This window comes from Salvelinus namaycush, chromosome 20 (genome assembly GCF_016432855.1).
Source record: "Salvelinus namaycush isolate Seneca chromosome 20, SaNama_1.0, whole genome shotgun sequence".
Taxonomy (NCBI): Eukaryota; Metazoa; Chordata; class Actinopteri; order Salmoniformes; family Salmonidae; genus Salvelinus; species Salvelinus namaycush.
In genome coordinates this window covers 41,030,029-41,048,991 of record NC_052326.1, presented here as the reverse complement: position 1 = coordinate 41,048,991, position 18,963 = coordinate 41,030,029, and the positions used below count along the sequence as shown (strand labels likewise).

The following is an 18,963-nucleotide window of genomic DNA, read 5'->3' as shown; positions in this document are numbered from 1 at the left end:
GTTTTACTTAGACATTTATCGTTCTATTGTCAATAACTGTATTTCAATCCCTCCAGGATTCTGCTATGCTGTTATCACAATTGTTTTTGCAGAATCAACAATTCCCTGCATATTATGCGAGGACTTGCAAATTTGACAAATCACTGCAGTATTGCCACGTAAAACAGTAAAATCATCCCAATATTATCGCATATAACTGACCCACCACCGCAGAACAAAAAGAGGGCCCGCAAGTTCAACCAATCACCGCACATTTACCGCAGAATATGGTTCAATCAAGCCATGCGTCATCAAAGTTTTTGCCTCGTCATTGCATTTTCGTGACAAATTGGACAAAATAATTACATTTTCCCATAAAAAATTTCAAAATTGCTGCGGCAAAATCAAGTATTTTTACCTGCAAATATCACAAAAAATCCCTGTGAAATCCTGGGGGGATGGGGATTTAGTAATTGAACCTTCAAACCAAGTAAGGTAATGTATATTAAATTATAGTCAAGAATAGAATACTAAAGCAAGTAAAGGATTACCACAGGATTATCACCACTGCCTCCATTTACACACAGTTAACATAACTAGTAACTGGATAGGAACATGATAGGAGATATGTATGGTAGGAGTAGCATCTTCAGTATGTAGGGGTCTCAGAAGAGATCTTTCTAGTGCTCAGAATGCTTGGCACTAGGCTGAAGGTTGGGGTTAAAGGTCAAGGGTTATAATAACATGGATCTCTCGGCGATGCCAACTTGTGAAATGCATCACCCTGGCTTTTCTGTGTCTATCACCGTACCCGGGCATGACATGAGAGACTGTATAGTAACATATACACTGAGTGTACAAAACATTAAGAACACCTGCTCTTTCCATGAAATTGACTGACCAGGTGAATAAAGTTTCAAGTTTTAATGTCACATGCACAAGTACAGTGAAATGCCTTTTTTGCAAACTAAAAAGTATAATAAAAAATTATAATTCCAGGTGAAATTCAGGTCAAAGCTATGATCCCTTATTGATGTCACTTGTTAAATCCACTTCAATCAGTGTAGATGAAGGGGAGGAGACAGGATTTTTAAGACTTGGGACAATTGAGACATGGATTGTGTATGTGTGGCATTCAGAGGGTGAATGGGCAAGATCAAAATATTTAAGTGCCTTTGAACGGGGTATGGTAGTAGGTGCCAGGCGCACCGGTTTGTGTCAAGAGCTGCAATGCTGCTGGGTTTTTCATGCTCAACAGTTTGTGTGTGTATCAAGAATAGTCCACCACCTAAAGGACATCCAGCCAACTTGACACAACTGTGGGAAGCATTGGAGTCAACATGGGCCAGCATCCCTGTGGAACGCTTTTAGGAAGGTGTTCTTAATGCTTTGTACACTTAGTGTGGATGTGAATGCTGTTAATTTGCATTGCAGCATGTAGGTATAGACTCTAGAGCAACTGTACTGTACTGTTCTGTATGACCCCCCCCCTCCCCTCCGGCCTGCAGGTGCTAGCTTCCTGTCATGTGACTAACAGTTGTCCATCTTCCTCTTCTGCTCCTCTTCAGTGTCTACTACAGTCCATGCTACTGGTGTCAGTGGTGCTGGTGTTGTCAGTCAGTGTCGCTGTTGCCAGCTGTACTGGGTCGTTCCACGAAAAGCGTGCCTTTAAGTAGAAATTGTGCACAAATATTGATTTTTAAAAACCTGTTATATTAAATGAAGTGCCCTTTAATATAGACCACATTGAGAATTTAATAAAGCAGATTTTTTATTTGAATAAAGGCTTGCTAAATGCTTGTAAAATTCAGCGTTTTGACATGTTCCTCCATCAACCCTGTGCCACTTCTAGAAAGATTTTAACCCACTTAATTCCAAAAGTTACACCATCATTGTAAAGCTCTTGTTATTTTGTTGCTTTGACAATGTCATTTCTGAAGATTATTATTTATGTCATGTAATTTGTGTTTAATTTACATCTGTCCCTCATTTTAAGGTCAACCCTGTTACGTGAACTGAAATCTCATTTTTAATAGGGTGAAACTATTAGTAAAAAAATAAATAATCCTAAATTCATTGAACATCTAATAGTCAAATCATACGGAAAAGCAAGTGAGCTGGTTCTGCTCTTTTTGGCAATTTTCTGGTGTTTTGTGGTGTAAAAATAAGCAGGTTGAACATAAAAAGTCAACCCTAGTCACCCATAGACAGGCTAGAAATTTTTTAACAATGAATTTTCTTGCATTCTATTGACCCTCCCAGTTGCACACAACAAGCTTCCATTCCCCCGGTCACAACGGGAGTTATGGCTGAACAGATTTAAACCTGTTACGTTATTTGGCCCTTAAGTTAGGTCACCACCAAACCACAATAAGCACAGCCATTTTTCAGCGAAAGATAGCAGTCAGAAAAAGCAGAAATAGAGATAAAATGAATCACTAACCTTTGATTATCTTCATCAGATGACACTCATAGGACTTCATGTTACACAATACATGCATGTTTTGTTTGATAAAGTTCATATTTATAACAAAAAATCTGAGTTTACATTGGCGCGTTACATTCACTATCAAGTGATTTTGCATAGCCACATCGTTTCAACAGAAATACTCATCATAAATGTAATAAATAATACAAGTTATAATAAATAATACAAGTTATACACATGGAATTATAGATATACCTCTCCTTAAGGGAACCGCTGTGTCAGATTTCAAAAAAACTTTACGGAAAAAGCAAATCATGCAATAATCTGAGACGGAGCTCAGAACAAGAGCCAAATTAGCCGCCATGTTGGGGTCAACAGAAACTAGAAAATACATGATAAATGTTTCCTTACCTTTGATGAACTTCATTAGAATGATTTGTTCGATAATGTCCGTTATTTATGTCCAATTAGCTACTTTGGTTAGCGCTTTTGGTAAACAATTCCAAAGTCACAAAGCGCGTCCACTATAACGTGACGAAATGTCCAAAAGTTCCGTAACAGTCAGTAGAAACATGTCAAACGATGTACTGAATCAATCTTTAGAATGTTGTTAACATACATCTTGAATAACGTTCCAACCGGAGAATTAGATTGACTTCAGAAGAGCGGTGGAACGGAGGTCCTCCTCATGTGAATGCGCATGTGAAAGCATGGTCAGCTCGTGGCAGACCTGACTAATTCCTGTCTCCTTCGGCCCCCCTTCACATTAGAGTCATCAGACAAAGTTCTATTGACTGTTGACATCTAGTGGAAGCCATAGGAAGTGAAAACTCATCAATATCTCGCTGTAATTTCAATGAGAGCTTTGTTGAAAATCTGCCACCTCAGAAAAAATTCAAACAGGAAGTGGAACTTCTCAGGTTTTTGCCTGCCATATGAGTTCTGTTATACTCACAGACATAATTCAAACAGTTTTAGAAACTTCAGAGTGTTTTCTATCCAATACGAATAATAATATACATATATTAGCAACTGGGACATGAGGAGCAGGCAGTTTACTCTGGGCACCTCTGTGCACCTTTCATCCAAGCTACTCAATACTGCCCCTGCAGCCATCTGAAGTTTTAATAGCCACTTACTATCTCATTGAGATGTGTTTTTATGAAGTTGAACATGTGCTCTTTATGACAGTATGTTAAAAGTAGGTGAAATCAAGCGTTTTTTTTTTACCAAGTTACACTTCTTGAAAGGCACCGAATTGGTGGAACGACCCTACTATTATTGTTGCTGTTACGGTTGTTGTTGTTGTTGTTGTGCATTGTTACTGTGCTGCTCTAACCTATCTTGATAGAGGCCCATTCTCCTCCCCATGTTTCTCTGCTGTGCCATCTGCTGTCTGAATGCATGGGCTTGCATGCATTAAACATGAAGGGGTGACTCTGGCTGACCTCACAGAGAAGAAGAAAGGAAGCAGGTTTGGGTGGTTCAGCCAGTCCTCCGACACTCATGGTAAATCCCCTGGTCTTCCCTTCCACATTGAAAAAGTCTGAGTGTGCGTGTGTGCGTGAGCAAGCTTGTGTGTGGGTGGGTGATTGCGCGTGCTTGCGTGAGCTTGTGTGTTTCTGTATGTATTTGTTTGTTTGGGTGTGTCTGCGTATACACCTCTGTGTGTCTGCAGCCTAATGTCTGCAGCATAATGTCTGCAGCCTAATGTCTGCAGCCTAATCTCTGCAGCATAATGTCTGCAGCCTAATGTCTGTAGCATAATGTCTGTAGCCTAATGTCTGTAGCATAATGTGTGCAGCCTAATGTCTGTAGCCTAATGTCTGTAGCCTAATGTCTGTAGCCTAATGTCTGTAGCCTAATGTCTGTAGCATAATGTGTGCAGCCTAATCGCCCTGCTTGTGCTTTGCTATTGTGATTGACCATTCTGTTTGAGCATCACTATCTTTTCAGTCTTGCTTTTCCTTTTGTGTTCTTTCTGTGTTTGATAAAGCCTCTCCCTGCAGGCCGTCTCCTGCTGTTTCTGACTCAATGAGCCCAGACTCTCTCATCCCCTGTGAGTGGAGTCACATGAGGAGCACCAGGCAGCATAATGGGGATACATACTGCTCTGGTTGATACCAGGCACTCAACTTCTCTCCCTCTCTCTCTCTCTCTCTCTCTCTCCATGCGCAGCCCGGTTAAATCAGCTAGGCTAGGGGCTCAGTGTGAATAGGAAAACGGGGCTAAACGAAGATCACTACATCCAGCAGTCAGCAGTATTGAGAAAGAGAGAGAGAGCTGTCGGAGGACTCAAGAGTCAAAGAGAACGCTTTCACACAAACCTCGTAACCTCGCACAAACAGGCTGTGGTCTCACATAAAAGTTGTAGCTTTGTTTCTTTTCACACAGTCTTAGCAGCAGTCTTCTCATATTACAGAATTTCTCCCAAAGTATTTAGAGAATATTTTAAGAGTCTAATATTTTAGAGTAGTACAGTGTCTTCGTAAAGTATTCAGACAGCTTGACTTTTTCCACATTTTGTTACGTTACAGCCTTATTCTAAAATGGATTAAATAAACAAAATTTCTCAGAAATCTACATACAATACCCCATAATGATAAAGTGAAAACAGGTTTTTGAAAATATATGTATTAAAAATAAAACACAGAAATAAAAGTATTCAGACCCTTTATGAGACTTGAAATTGAGCTCAAGTGCATCCTTGATATGTTTCTACAACTTGATTGGAGTCCACCTGTGGTAAATTCAATTGATTGGACAGGGACAGATATGTCTATATAAGGTCCCACAGTTGACAGTGCATGTCAGAGCAAAAACCAGAGGCCAGTAACTGAAAGGGGCCAGTAACTGAAAGGTTTCTGGATCGAATCCCCGAGCTGACAAAGTAAAAATCTGTCGTTATGCCCCTGAACAAGGCAGTTAACCCACTGTTCCCTGGTAGGCCATCATTGTAAATAAGAATTTGTTCTTAACTGACTTGCCTAGTTAAATAAAGGTTCAATTAAAAAAAATATATAAAAAAAACAAGCCATGAGGTTGAAGGAAATGTCGAGAGCTCTGAGACAGGATTGTGTTGAGGCACATATCTGGCGAAGGGAACCAAAACAATTCTGCAGCATTGAAGGTCCCCAAGAACACAGTGCCTCGATCATTCTTAAATGGAAGACGTTTTGAACTACCAAGACTCTTCCTAGAGCTGGCTGCACGGCCAAACTGAGCAATCAGGGGAGAAGGGCCTTGGTCAGGGAGGTGACCAAGAACCTGGTGGTCACTCTCTTCTATGGAGATGGGAGAACCTTCCAGAAGGACAACCATCTCTGCAGCACTCCACCAATCAGGCCTTTATGGTAGAGTGGCCAGACGGAAGCCACTCCTCAGTAAAATGCACATGACAGCCCACTTGGAGTGGGGATGTTTTTCAGCGACAGGGACTGGGAGACTCGTTAGGATCGAGGCAAAGATGAATAGAGCAAAGTACAGAGAGATCCTTGATGAAAACCTGCTCCAAAGCGCTCAGGTCCTCAGACTGGGGCGAAGGTTCACCATCCAACATGACAAAGACCCTAAGCACACAGCCAAGACAACGTAGGAGTGGCTTCGGGACAAGTCTCTGAATATCCTTGAGTGGCCCAGCCAGAGCCCAGACTTGAACCCGATCTAACAGCTCAGGAGAATTCTGAAAATAGCTGTGCAGCAACGCTCCCCATCCAACCTGAGAGACCATGAGAGGATCTGCAGAGAAGAATGGAAGAAACTCCCCAAATACAGGTGTGCCAAGCTTGTAGCGTCATACCCACAAATACTCGATGCTGTAATCGCTGCCATAGGTGCTTCAACAAAGTACTGAGTCAAGGGTCTGAATACTTATTTTTTTGATAAATTAACAAAAATCTTAAAACCTGTTTTTGGTTTGTTATTATGGGGTATTATGTGTAGATTGATGAGGAGGAAAAAAACGATTTAATCAATTTTAGAATAAGGCTGTAACGTAATTTTTTGGGGGGGAAAGTCAGTGCCGTATCTAGTGTTTTAAGTCTAATATTTTAGTATGTAGTGTTTTGTGACTAATATTTTAAAGTAATACTTTATTTTTTTGTCTAATATGGCTGTTTAAAGGAGCATCCTCTTTCTTCATCCTGTACTCCTCCACTGCATCAGAGAGCCCTCAGACATAGCAGCTGTCCCGTCCTCTAACTCCCCTCTGTCCCCACATCTCTAACTCATTATGTTAAGTCATAGTGAGGATTACAATGACCATACTAGTAACGCTTATGATGGCAGTTAGTTTATTAATTCATAGTAAGTTAATAAGGTACTAGAAGCCAGTAGTTTTTACGATGAAGAGACATCCTATCACATTGTCATACTTTCCAGGGGATATAAAATAAACACAAACCCTATAGTTGTTTCTTTCTTTCTTGTTTTTCTTGTTTTTCTATCTGCCCACTTTACAGACTTTCTTCTGTCTCTTTTGTTGCACATGGATTTGGTTTTGTGAGGTATCGTCCTTTCGAACTGAATTTGTGCTTTTTTTTTTTGTTGAGAAAAGGGATTTCTTAGAAATTCCTGCAGTGATGCTGAACATTCTTTCTTTCTTTGATGAATGAGGTTTATTTTCTCTGGGATGTGTTTGACTCTGCTGTGGTACCGTGGGTCTGAATGTGTACTGTACGTTTGAGGTGTGTGTGCGTGACATGTACGGTGTGTTATACATGGGGTTCTGTGTGTGTGTATGATGAGTACTCTGTTTGCCACTGCAGCGAGTATGCCAGCCAGTGAGACGGAGTCGGTGAACACAGAGAACGTGACCGAGGATGAGGTGAAGACACCGTGCTGTGGACCTTTTTGGTGAGAACTCCCCCAGACTAGAACCACATCTGCAGTTCCGTACCATAGAACACAACCTGCGATATCATAGAAACTACCACATTCATTACAGAAACACAACCTCTGTCACCTGAGTGAACTATTGTGTGCTTTATCTATCTTTATCTATCTTTATCTCTATCTATCCTGTTTGGACAACTGCTGATGTAAAACAAGCTTTAATAAATACGTTTGTTTGGTTGACCACTCATGTTGCACATAGGCTATGTGGCTTTGTACAACATTTATGAATAACCTGCAGTCAGCAAGGTAAACTGACATCTATTATAAACGTTTTGATTTTTCCAGTCAAAAAATTTCAAAGTCAAAGTTCAGGTCAGTGAAATCACCTTACCTCGCATGTGTCCTTGCTCGACGCATGCAGCAGCAGTCTGTACAGTAAAAGTTTTGTATTTCTGTATGAAGTAGTGACGTCTGTTATTTCTGTAGATAAATGCTTGCTTTAGGTTTCTCTACTGTATGTGCTGTTCTGTTCTCTGGAGTCAGCTTTAATGAGTCTGCAGGTAATAAATCAACTCCAACTCCCCTTTAAACATGTCAGCATATAATCTGGGGCATCGGGAGGAACTGGAGGTGCTGGAGCCTTATACTTTGTGATTTATGCTGCATGCTATGCTGCTCTCTCCCTCTCCCAAATTTCTTTCAAAGTTCATTGACTTCTCTTTCCCAAGTTTTCTTCTAATATTCTTTGAACGCAGTGCCTGCCTACACCCCCTCTTTATATACACTGCTCAAAAAAATAAAGGGAACACTTAAACAACACAATGTAACTCCAAGTCAATCATACTTCTGTGAAATCAAACTGCCCACTTAGGAAGCAACACTGATTGACAATAAATTTCACATGCTGTTGTGCAAATGGAATAGACAAAAGGTGGAAATTATAGGCAATTAGCAAGACACCCCCAATAAAGGAGTGGTTCTGCAGGTGGTGACCACAGACCACTTCTCAGTTCCTATGCTTCCTGGCTGATGTTTTGGTCACTTTTGAATGCTGGCGGTGCTTTCACTCTAGTGGTAGCATGAGACGGAGTCTACAACCCACACAAGTGGCTCAGGTAGTGCAGTTCATCCAGGATGGCACATCAATGCGAGCTGTGGCAAGAAGGTTTGCTGTGTCTGTCAGCGTAGTGTCCAGAGCATGGAGGCGCTACCAGGAGACAGGCCAGTACATCAGGAGATGTGGAGGAGGCCGTAGGAGGGCAACAACCCAGCAGCAGGACCGCTACCTCCGCCTTTGTGCAAGGAGGAGCAGGAGGAACACTGCCAGAGCCCTGCAAAATGACCTCCAGCAGGCCACAAATGTGCATGTGTCTGCTCAAACGGTCAGAAACAGACCCACCTGTGCCCGACGTCCACAGGTGGGGGTTGTGCTTACAGCCCAACACCGTGCAGGACGTTTGGCATTTGCCAGTGAACAAGATTGGCAAATTCGCCACTGGCGCCCTGTGCTCTTCACAGATGAAAGCAGGTTCACACTGAGCACGTGACAGACGTGACAGTCTGGAGACGCCGTGGAGAACGTTCTGCTGCCTGCAACATCCTCCAGCATGACCGGTTTGGCGGTGGGTCAGTCATGGTGTGGGGTGGCATTTCTTTGGGGGGCCGCACAGCCCTCCATGTGCTCGCCAGAGGTAGCCTGACTGCCATTAGGTACCGAGATGAGATCCTCAGACCCCTTGTGAGACCATATGCTGGTGCGGTTGGCCCTGGGTTCCTCCTAATGCAAGACAATGCTAGACCTCATGTGGCTGGAGTGTGTCAGCAGTTCCTGCAAGAGGAAGGCATTGATGCTATGGACTGGCCCGACCGTTCCACAGACCTGAATCCAATTGAGCACATCTGGGACATCATGTCTCGCTCCATCCACCAACGCCACGTTGCACCACAGACTGTCCAGGAGTTGGCGGATGCTTTAGTCCAGGTCTGGGAGGAGATCCCTCAGGAGACCATCCGCCACCTCATCAGGAGCATGCCCAGGCGTTGTAGGGAGGTCATACAGGCACGTGGAGGCCACACACACTACTGAGCCTCATTTTGACTTGTTTTAAGGACATTACATTAAAGTTGGATCAGCCTGTAGTGTGGTTTTCCACTTTAATTTGAGTGTGACTCCAAATCCAGACCTCCATGGGTTGATAAATTTGATTTCCATTGATAATTTTTGTGTGAGTTTGTTGTCAGCACATTCAACTATGTAAAGAAAAAAGTATTTAATAAGAATATTTCATTCATGTGTTAGGGGATTTGTTATTTTAGTGTTCCCTTTATTTTTTTGAGCAGTGTATTTCCTAACCCCCCACTAACCATCGATCCCCCTTCTTCAATGAAAACCTCCCCTACTGGTCTCCTTTTTACTTCCTGTCTCACAGTCGGCGCTGGCGTCGCTGGAACAGGTTCTGCCGCAGGAAGTGCCGGTTGGCAGTTAAATCGGTGCCTTTCTATTGGCTGGTGATCATCCTGGTGTTTCTCAACACACTCACCATCTCCTCAGAGCACTACATGCAGCCTGACTGGCTCACTCAAGTACAGGGTTAGTACATTGCAATCAGCCTGACTGGCTCACTCCAGTACAGGGTTAGTACACTACAATCAGCCTGACTGGCTCACTCCAGTACAGGGTTAGTACACTACAATCAGCCTGACTGGCTCACTCCAGTACAGGGTTAGTACATTACAATCAGCCTGACTGGCTCACTCCAGTACAGGGTTAGTACACTACAATCAGCCTGACTGTCTCACTCCGGTACAGGGTTAGTACACTACAATCAGCCTGACTGGCTCACTCCAGTACAGGGTTAGTACACTACAATCAGCCTGACTGGCTCACTCCAGTACAGGGTTAGTACTCTACAATCAGCCTGACTGGCTCACTCCAGTACAGGGAGTGGGTCTACTACACCACATACTGGCTACCATTGTCTTAGATCATGTGCCATAGGGCCAGGAGTTTTTCCTGACCACATGACCTGACCAGCAAAACTTCAGGCCCATACAGTATTTATACTCTATAACTAAGGCCCGGAGAAGTCTCATTTGCAAGACTCATGGCGCTCCATGGCAGCTGTGAAAAGAGACTCGACCAGAATTACTTCCAAGTCAGGTCAGGTGGTAAGGAAAAACTCCTGGCCCTAACTATGGAATCAATGATATTTTTAATGTGACTTGCTTCAGCAGTCACACTTTACATCTTGTACTTATTTCTGACATTTTATTAAAGTTATTATTTGGACCACTACTCCTTTTACACTGTTTAAGCTAGAAACACCATTCAAACTTTAAAACATGCAGACTGGTGTGGAATAGTTTTGATACCTTTTATACCTTTTAAACTATTAACCTTTTTGTAATCCAAAAAATCCTAATCCACTTTAATGTAAACAATGTGACTTTTGACACAAATCAGCTACTTTTCCCAACAACTTAGACAAAAACGTTGAGCGTATGAAATCTTAAGCCCGGTTCAGATACAACAGCCGACATAAGGAGAGATGAGACAAGACAAAATTAGCTAGTTCTGGAATTGTCTGTTGTTGTAACGGCTCTCGTTGGTAGAAGGAAGAGTGGACCAAAGCGCAGCGTGGAAAGTGTTCATGATATTTATTTACAAAAAACACTCCAACAAAATAACCAAAATTAAAACGAAAGCGGACAGTTCTGTAAGGCAAATAAACTATACAGAAAACAAGATCCCACAAAACCCTAACGGAAAATGACAACTTATATATGATCCCCAATCAGAGACAATGATAGACAGCTGCCTCTGATTGGCAGTTGTAGGACAGCTGACTAAAATTGGTGCATTCAGATCAAAAAGATGAGATGCATGGTTGAGAACGATTCCATTATAATGTGACTATTTTTACAATGATGTGGTGAAGCTTTGAAACAAAGTTGGCACTTGTTGTAGCAAACGAGTATCATTAAATACATGCACCAGAAACATGGCACACTTTGTGACTTGACAGAGAAATATCAGCAAGCTAGCTATTACTGCAGCAAAAGAGCTAGCTAGCTGTCTGCTTGGCTTGCTAGCTGCTTGTTTAAACACAGACAAAATGTCAGCGCACTGTTCTCTGATTGGCTAAATGGATCCGTCTCGTCGCAAGTCTTTAGCTAAGATTTGACATGTTCAATCTGGGAAAATCAAGCAGCCGACATGAGACGTTCTAAAAATAGAGTGTTCAAAGCAAATGTTATGAAACTGAGTAAAACCATGTTGTCTGTTGTATCTGAATCAGGCTTTAGTCTGCTCCTCTGCTGTTCAAATCTGAAATCAGAACTGAAATATCTTCTACCAATTTATTTTTATTTTTATTTATTTGCACCAAAGAAAACAAGTGATAGACAACAATACAGATATAAAATAAAGAAAACGGTGTGCAGGTGTTGATGAAAGACCAAGGGCTAATATGAAAACCACACCACAAAAAATTATATTCAATACATAAGTACAAAAATAACGAAGGTTTGTTAAAACAGATAACAAAACCTAATAATAATAAATGTTTAAATTAATTTATCAGTAATCACCTGAAAAAAACTATTCAGCTTTTTTAGTAACCAAGTCAACAATTTTTTCTCTCAACTTTAATTTTTTTTAACCACCTTCCCAACATCTTAGACAAAAAAGAGCATGTGAATTCTTGTTCTCATTCTCTTTTGTTCAAATCTGAAATCAGATCAGAAAAATTTCTACAAATCAAGAGTTACAGCTGTTTTAGTAACCGCATCAGCTACTTTCATTAAGCTAACTTCCCACTGTTGAATAAACTGCCATGGAACTTTCAGAAATGTCTAATTATATACCAGGTAGTTTGGATCCTGGATGCTGATTGGCTGTGTGTATATCAGACAATATATCACGAGTATGATGCAAAACTACTTGTTTACTGTTATATTCATGTTGGAAACTGGTTTAAAATAGCAATAAGACAACTCTGGGGTTTGTCGTATATGGCCAATATGCCACTGCTAAGGGCTGTATCCAGGCACTCCACTTTGCATTGTGTGTAAGAACAGCCCTTAGGCGTGGTATACTGGCCAATATATCACACCTCGTCAGGCCTTATTGCTTAATTATAAAACTTGGGGAGCACATTCTAAGAATTAGACAATTAGGTAACAATGTGACTTTTGACACATCAGCTATTTTTACCACTTTCCCAACTGTTGGAAAAGGTATGAAATCAGTCTCCTTCTCTGCTATTAAAATGTTAAATCAGAACAGAAATATCTTCTACCAATCAAACGATACAACTGTTATAGAAACCGCATCAACTACTTTCATCAAGCTAAATGCCCACTGTTGAATTAACTGCCATGTAATGGAGCATTCTTACATTTCTAATTATATCACTGGGGGAGCACATTCTAAGAATGAGAACCACTAATTAATGTGACTTGCTTCAGCAGGACCACTAGAAATTCCACTTGCTTCTGACTTATAGTTAGTGTGCCTTGCTTCACAATACCACTCTATGTAATAACCTACCACTACTATAAGGCCTACTAATACCACACTCACTACTACTACTACTACTACCACACTCACTACTACTATTGCTACTACTGCTACTACTACTACTACTAATAATAATAATAATAATAATATTACTACTACTTCACGGAGTTGTGGCTGAACGACGACATTATCAACATACAGCTGGCTGGATATACTCTGTATTGGCAGAATAGAACAGCGGCGTCTGGTAAGACAAGGGGCTGTGGACTATGTATTTTTGTAAATACCAGCTGGTGCACGATATCTAAGGAAGTCTCGAGGTTTTGCTCACCTGAGGTAGAGTATCTCATGATAAACTGTAAACCACACTATCTACATAGAGAGTTTTCACCTGTATTTTTCGTAGCTGTCTACATACCACCACAGACTGAGGCTGGCAATAAGACCGCACTCAATGAGCTGCATTCCGCCATAAGCAAACAGGACGAGCGCTCACCCAGAGGTGGCGCTCCTAGTGGCCGGGGACTTTAATGCAGGGAAACTTAAATCGATCTTACCAAATTTCTATCAGAATGTTAAATGTGCAACCAGATGGAAAAAAAAACTATTAACCACCTTTACTCCACACACAGAGACACATACAAAGCTCTCCCTCGCCCTACATTTGGCAAATTTGACCATAATTCTATCCTCCTGATTCCTGCTTACAAGCAAAAATTAAAGCAGGAAGCACCAGTGACTCGATCAATAAAAAAGTGGTGAGATGAAGCAGATGCTAAGCTACAGAACTGTTTTGCTAGCACAGACTGGAATATGTTCTGGGATTCCTCCGATGGCATTGAGAAGTACACCACATCAGTCACTGGCTTCATCAATAAATGCATCGATGACGTCATCCCCACAGTGACCGTACGTACATACCCCAACCAGAAGCCATGGATTACAGGCAACATCTGCACTGAGCTAAAGGCTAGAGCTGCCGCTTTCAAGGAGCGGGACTCTAACCTGGAAGCTTATAAGAAATCCCGCTATGCCGTCCGACGAACCATCAAACAGGCAAAGCATCAATACAGGACTAAGATCGAATCGTATGACACCGGCTTTGACGCTCGTCGGCTGTGTCAGGGCTTGCAAACCATTACAGACTACAAAGGGAAGCACAGACGAGAGCTGCCCAGTGACACAAGCCTAACAGACAAGCTAAACTATGCTCTCTTTCTATGCTCGCTTTGAGGCAAATAACACTGAAACATGCATGAGAGCACCAGCTGTTCCGGACGACTGTGTGATCACGCTCTCCGCAGCCGATGTAAGTAAGACCTTTAAACAGGTCAACATTCACAAGGCGGCAGGGCCAGACGGATTACAAGGACGTGTACTCCGAGCATGCGCTGACCAACTGGCAAGTGTCTACACTGACATTTTCAACCTTACCCTGTCCGAGTTTGTAATACCAACATGTTTTAAGCAGACCACCATAGTCCCTGTGCCCAAGAACACTAAGGTAACCTGCCTAAATGACTACCGACCCATAGCACTCACATCTGTAGCCATGAAGTGCTTTGAAAGGCTGGTCATGGCTCACATCAACACCATTATCCCAGAAAGCCTAGACCCAATCCAATTTGCATACCACCCTAACAGATCCACATATGATGCAATCTCTATTGCACTCCACACTTCCCTTTCCCACCTGGACAAAAGGAACACCTACGTGAGAATGCTATTCATTGACTACAGCTCAGCGTTCAACACCATAGTGCCCTCAAAGCTCATCAATAAGCTAAGGACCCTGGGACTAAACACCTCCCTCTGCAACTGGATCCTGGACTTCCTGACGGGCCGCCCCCAGGTGGTAAGGGTAGGTAACAACACAACTGCCACACTGATCCTCAACACAGGAGCTCCATAGGGGTGCGTGCTCAGTCCCCTCCTGTCCTCTCTGTTCACTCATGACTGCACGGCCAGGCACAACAGCAACACCATCATTAAGTTTGCCGATGATACAGTGGTAGGCCTGATCACCGACAACGACGAGACAGCCTATAGGGAGGAGGTCAGAGACCTGGCCGTCTGGTGCCAGGACAACAACCACTCCCTAAACGTGATCAAGACAAAGGAGATAATTGTGGACTAAAGGAGGACCGAGGACCGAGCACGCCCCCATTCTCATCAACAGGGCTGTAGTGGAGCAGGTTGAGAGCTTCAAGTTCCTTGGTGTCCACATCACCAACAAACTAACATGGTCCAAGCACACCAAGACAGTCGTGAAGAGGGCACGACAAAACCTATTCCCCCTCAGGAGACTTGCCCCTCAAAGATTTGGCATGGGTCCTCAGATCTTCAAAATGTTCTACAGCTGCACCATCGAGAGCATCCTGACTGGTTGCATCACTGCCTGGTATAGCAACTTTTCGGCCTCTGACCGCAAGGCACTACAGAGGGTAGTGCGTACGGCCCAGTACCTCACTGGGGCAAAGCTTCTTGCCATCCAGGACCTCCATACCAGGCGGTGTCAGAGGAAGGCCCTAAAAATTGTCAAAGACTCCAGCCACCGTATTCATAGACTGTTCTCTCTGCTACTGAACGGCAAGCTGTACCGGAGCGCCAAGTCTAGGTCCAAGAGGCTTCTAAACAGCTTCTACCCCCAAGCCATAAGACTCCTGAACATCTAATCAAATTGCTACCCATACTATTTGCACCCCCCCTTACACCGCTGCTCCTCTCTGTTGTTATCATTTATGTGTAGTCACTTTAATAACTCTACCTACATGTACATATTACCTCAATTACCTCGACTAACGGTGCCCCCGCACATTGACTCTGTACCGGTACGCCGCTGTTGCTATTTTACTGCTTCTCTTGAATTACTTGTTACTTTTATTTCTTATTTATATTCATATTTTTATTTTATTTAAACTGCGTTGTTGGTTAGGGGCTCATAAGTAAGCATTTCACTGTAAGGTCTACACCTGTATTCGGCGCATGTGCCTAATGCAGTTTGATTTGATTTGATTATTATTACTACAAGTACTACTACTACTACTACTAATAATAATAATAATAATAATAGTACTACTATTACTGCTTCTACTACTACTAATAATAATAATAATAATAGTATACTATTACTGCTACTGCTACTACTACTGCTACTACAGTCAATAGGTCCACCACTACTGCAGTCACTACTTCTACTAAAACATTAGCCTTAATTTTTCAACACTAGCAATTTAAACTTCAACATTTCTTTGAATACAATAAAAATATGTTTTTGCCAGCTGAAGCAATTCACAATTTATTTTAATGGAAAATGACCTTTCTAGTTTATAATGTGTTAATGTGTTATATTGACTGACACCACCCTCTGTCCTTTGTGATTCCAGACGTGGCAAACAAGGTTCTGCTGGGATGTTTTACGTGTGAGATGATGACCAAGATGTACAGTCTGGGCCTGCAGGCCTACTTCGTGTCCCTGTTCAACCGCTTTGACTGCTTTGTAGTGTGTGGAGGCATCACAGAGACCATCCTGGTGGAGCTGGCCATCATGTCTCCTCTGGGCATCTCTGTGTTCCGCTGTGTCCGCCTTCTCAGGATCTTCAAGGTCACACGGTGAGACCACTGTCATGTGGAGTAGGGTGAAGTCGCCCCTAGACAGTGTTCTCTCTCTCTCTCTCTCTGTGTGTGTGTGTGTGTGTGTGTGTGTGTGTGTGTGTGTGTGTGTGTGTGTGTGTGTGTGTGTGTGTGTGTGTGTGTGTGTGTGTGTGTGTGTGTGTGTGTGTGTGTGTGTGTGTGTGTGTGTGTGTGTCCATGCATACTGTATGCATGAGAGTGTGTGTGTGATTTGGCCATCTCTCTCTGTTCTCCAGTCACTGGCAGTCTCTCAGTAACTTGGTGGCATCGCTGCTCAACTCCATGAAGTCCATCGCCTCCCTGCTGCTCCTGCTCTTCCTCTTCATCATCATCTTCTCCCTGCTGGGCATGCAGGTGTTCGGAGGCAAGTTCAACTTTGACGAGACACAGACCAAGAGGAGCACCTTCGATAACTTCCCCCAGGCACTGCTCACTGTGTTTCAGGTGGGTGAACAATACAGTGTGTGGGTGTTCTCTCTCTCTCTCTCTCACACACACACACACACACACACTTATATCTAGAACCTCATGAGCTACCAGTATTTAGTGAATGTTGTATATAAGGAGAGCCTCCTGGTGATGACGTAGGTGCTAGCCCAGGGATGTAGTGGTAAAATACAGATGGGTAAACACTGATCGCCTCTGGCGGTGAATAAAGTCATGCTGCCTATATTTTAAATGCATTTTTCCACAATAGGTGGGTTTGTGTTTGTTTATGCCTCAGACAAGTCCTCTGTTTTTGATGTTGTGTGATACATAACTAGAGTAAAATGTCCCATGGTCTACAGTATATACATACTGTAAAGTACAGTATGTTATGTTGTACTACCAGCGTATGCTCTATGTGTATCCATAAAATGACATATGAATTATAGGACCTCTATGTGTGTAGCATCCAATATGATTGAGTGTGTTTGGGTGTGTTGTTGCCAGATCCTGACGGGTGAAGACTGGAACGCTGTGATGTATGACGGCATCATGGCGTACGGTGGCCCTTCCTCATCAGGGATGATCGTCTCCTTCTACTTCATCATCCTCTTCATCTGCGGAAACTGTATCCTTTCTTTACCCCACTCATCCTATCAACAGCCCAGATCACAATCTGCGTTTACCTAGGTTCCAGGGAGGCTGGTGGGAGGAGATATAGGAGCTGATTGTAATGGCTGGAATGGTATGAATGGGATGGTATCAAACATATACAACATGCCCAACAGCTTCCTCTGATCCAGACACTCCAGGGCTGGGAGGTTTGTATTAGCCCAAACACAATAACCATCTTATCCTTGGCCGTTTCCTCCCATCCAGCATTGAACATTTCTGACTTCGACACAAGCACTGTATGCTTTTCTCTCTGTTCTTATTCTGAATGTTCTGTATCAGTGTCTTCCTTTTGTCCTTGACTGAACACTTTGCTCAGACATCCTGCTGAACGTCTTCTTGGCTATCGCTGTGGACAACCTGGGAGACGCGGAGTCTCTCAACGCTCCACGAGACAAAAAGGAAGAGAAAAAGGAAGACTTGGTAAAACTCCTTCCCAGACATATTGTGGTTCAGGTTTATTCAGCGGCATTGTATACTTGTGAAACATACATAATATGTGATGCTATAAAATAGTTTCAAATACACTTTAAAAACTAAATTATGACACTTATTATACACAATTAGAACTCTTAATCACATTTGGTTCTTTGGATACAGGTGCCAGTGGAGGAAGAAGAGGAGAATGCTGCAGGTACATGGAGAGAACAGGCCTGTGTGTGTGTGTGTGTGTGTGTGTGTGTGTGTGTGTGTGTGTGTGTGTGTGTGTGTGTGTGTGTGTGTGTGTGTGTGTGTGTGTGTGTGTGTGTGTGTGTGTGTGTGTGTGTGTGTGTGTGTGTGTGTGTGTGAGTGATCCGTCTCTCACTGTGTGTGTGCCTGTATGTGCAGCGGAGGAGGAGGAGGAGCCGGAGGTTCCAGCAGGGCCACGCCCACCCATCTCTGAACTGGTCAAGAAGGAGAAGATCACCCCCATCCCTGATGGCAGCGCCTTCTTTATCTTCAGCAAGACCAACCCGTAGGTCACACACACACACACACACACACACACACACACACACACACACACACACACACACACACACACACACACACACACACACACACACACACACACACACACACACACACACACACACACACACACAGGTGGCTGTTCTTGAGCCTGTTCTCACAGCTGTGTCTATTGTCTGTTGTTCTCCTCAGGATCCGGGTGGGATGTCATAAACTCATCAATCACCACATCTTCACCAACCTCATCCTGGTCTTCATCATGCTCAGCTCTGTCTCCCTCGCTGCAGAGGACCCCATACGCAACTTCTCTGCTCGCAACATCGTAAGTACAGGAACCTTCTGTCTAGGTTAGAGGAACACACCGTATACAGCAATTGATTTTCAACAGATAGGCTTCGTAGTAGTACATAGTATGTACAGTAAAGACAGATTCTGTAAGGTTAATTATTGGTTAATTATTTACCTTGATTTAGTGATTTAGTTTGTTGCGATTGATGTACATTAACAGAGTACTGTG

General features: G+C 42.9%; 1 protein-coding gene across 1 annotated transcript in view; it reads left to right on the top strand.

Moving 5' to 3' along the window:
• The window catches only part of LOC120065363 (voltage-dependent L-type calcium channel subunit alpha-1D-like), a 138,363-nt gene that overhangs the window by 63,077 nt on the left and 56,323 nt on the right, over nt 1–18,963 (top strand). The window contains exons 10-20 of the mRNA XM_039016296.1: nt 3,839–3,916; nt 7,174–7,261; nt 7,589–7,615; nt 9,673–9,833; nt 16,151–16,376; nt 16,634–16,841; nt 17,331–17,451; nt 17,815–17,918; nt 18,096–18,129; nt 18,324–18,450; nt 18,639–18,768. Coding sequence (XP_038872224.1) covers nt 3,839–3,916; nt 7,174–7,261; nt 7,589–7,615; nt 9,673–9,833; nt 16,151–16,376; nt 16,634–16,841; nt 17,331–17,451; nt 17,815–17,918; nt 18,096–18,129; nt 18,324–18,450; nt 18,639–18,768 — 1,304 coding nt within the window. The remainder of the gene's footprint in view (nt 1–3,838; nt 3,917–7,173; nt 7,262–7,588; nt 7,616–9,672; nt 9,834–16,150; nt 16,377–16,633; nt 16,842–17,330; nt 17,452–17,814; nt 17,919–18,095; nt 18,130–18,323; nt 18,451–18,638; nt 18,769–18,963) is intronic.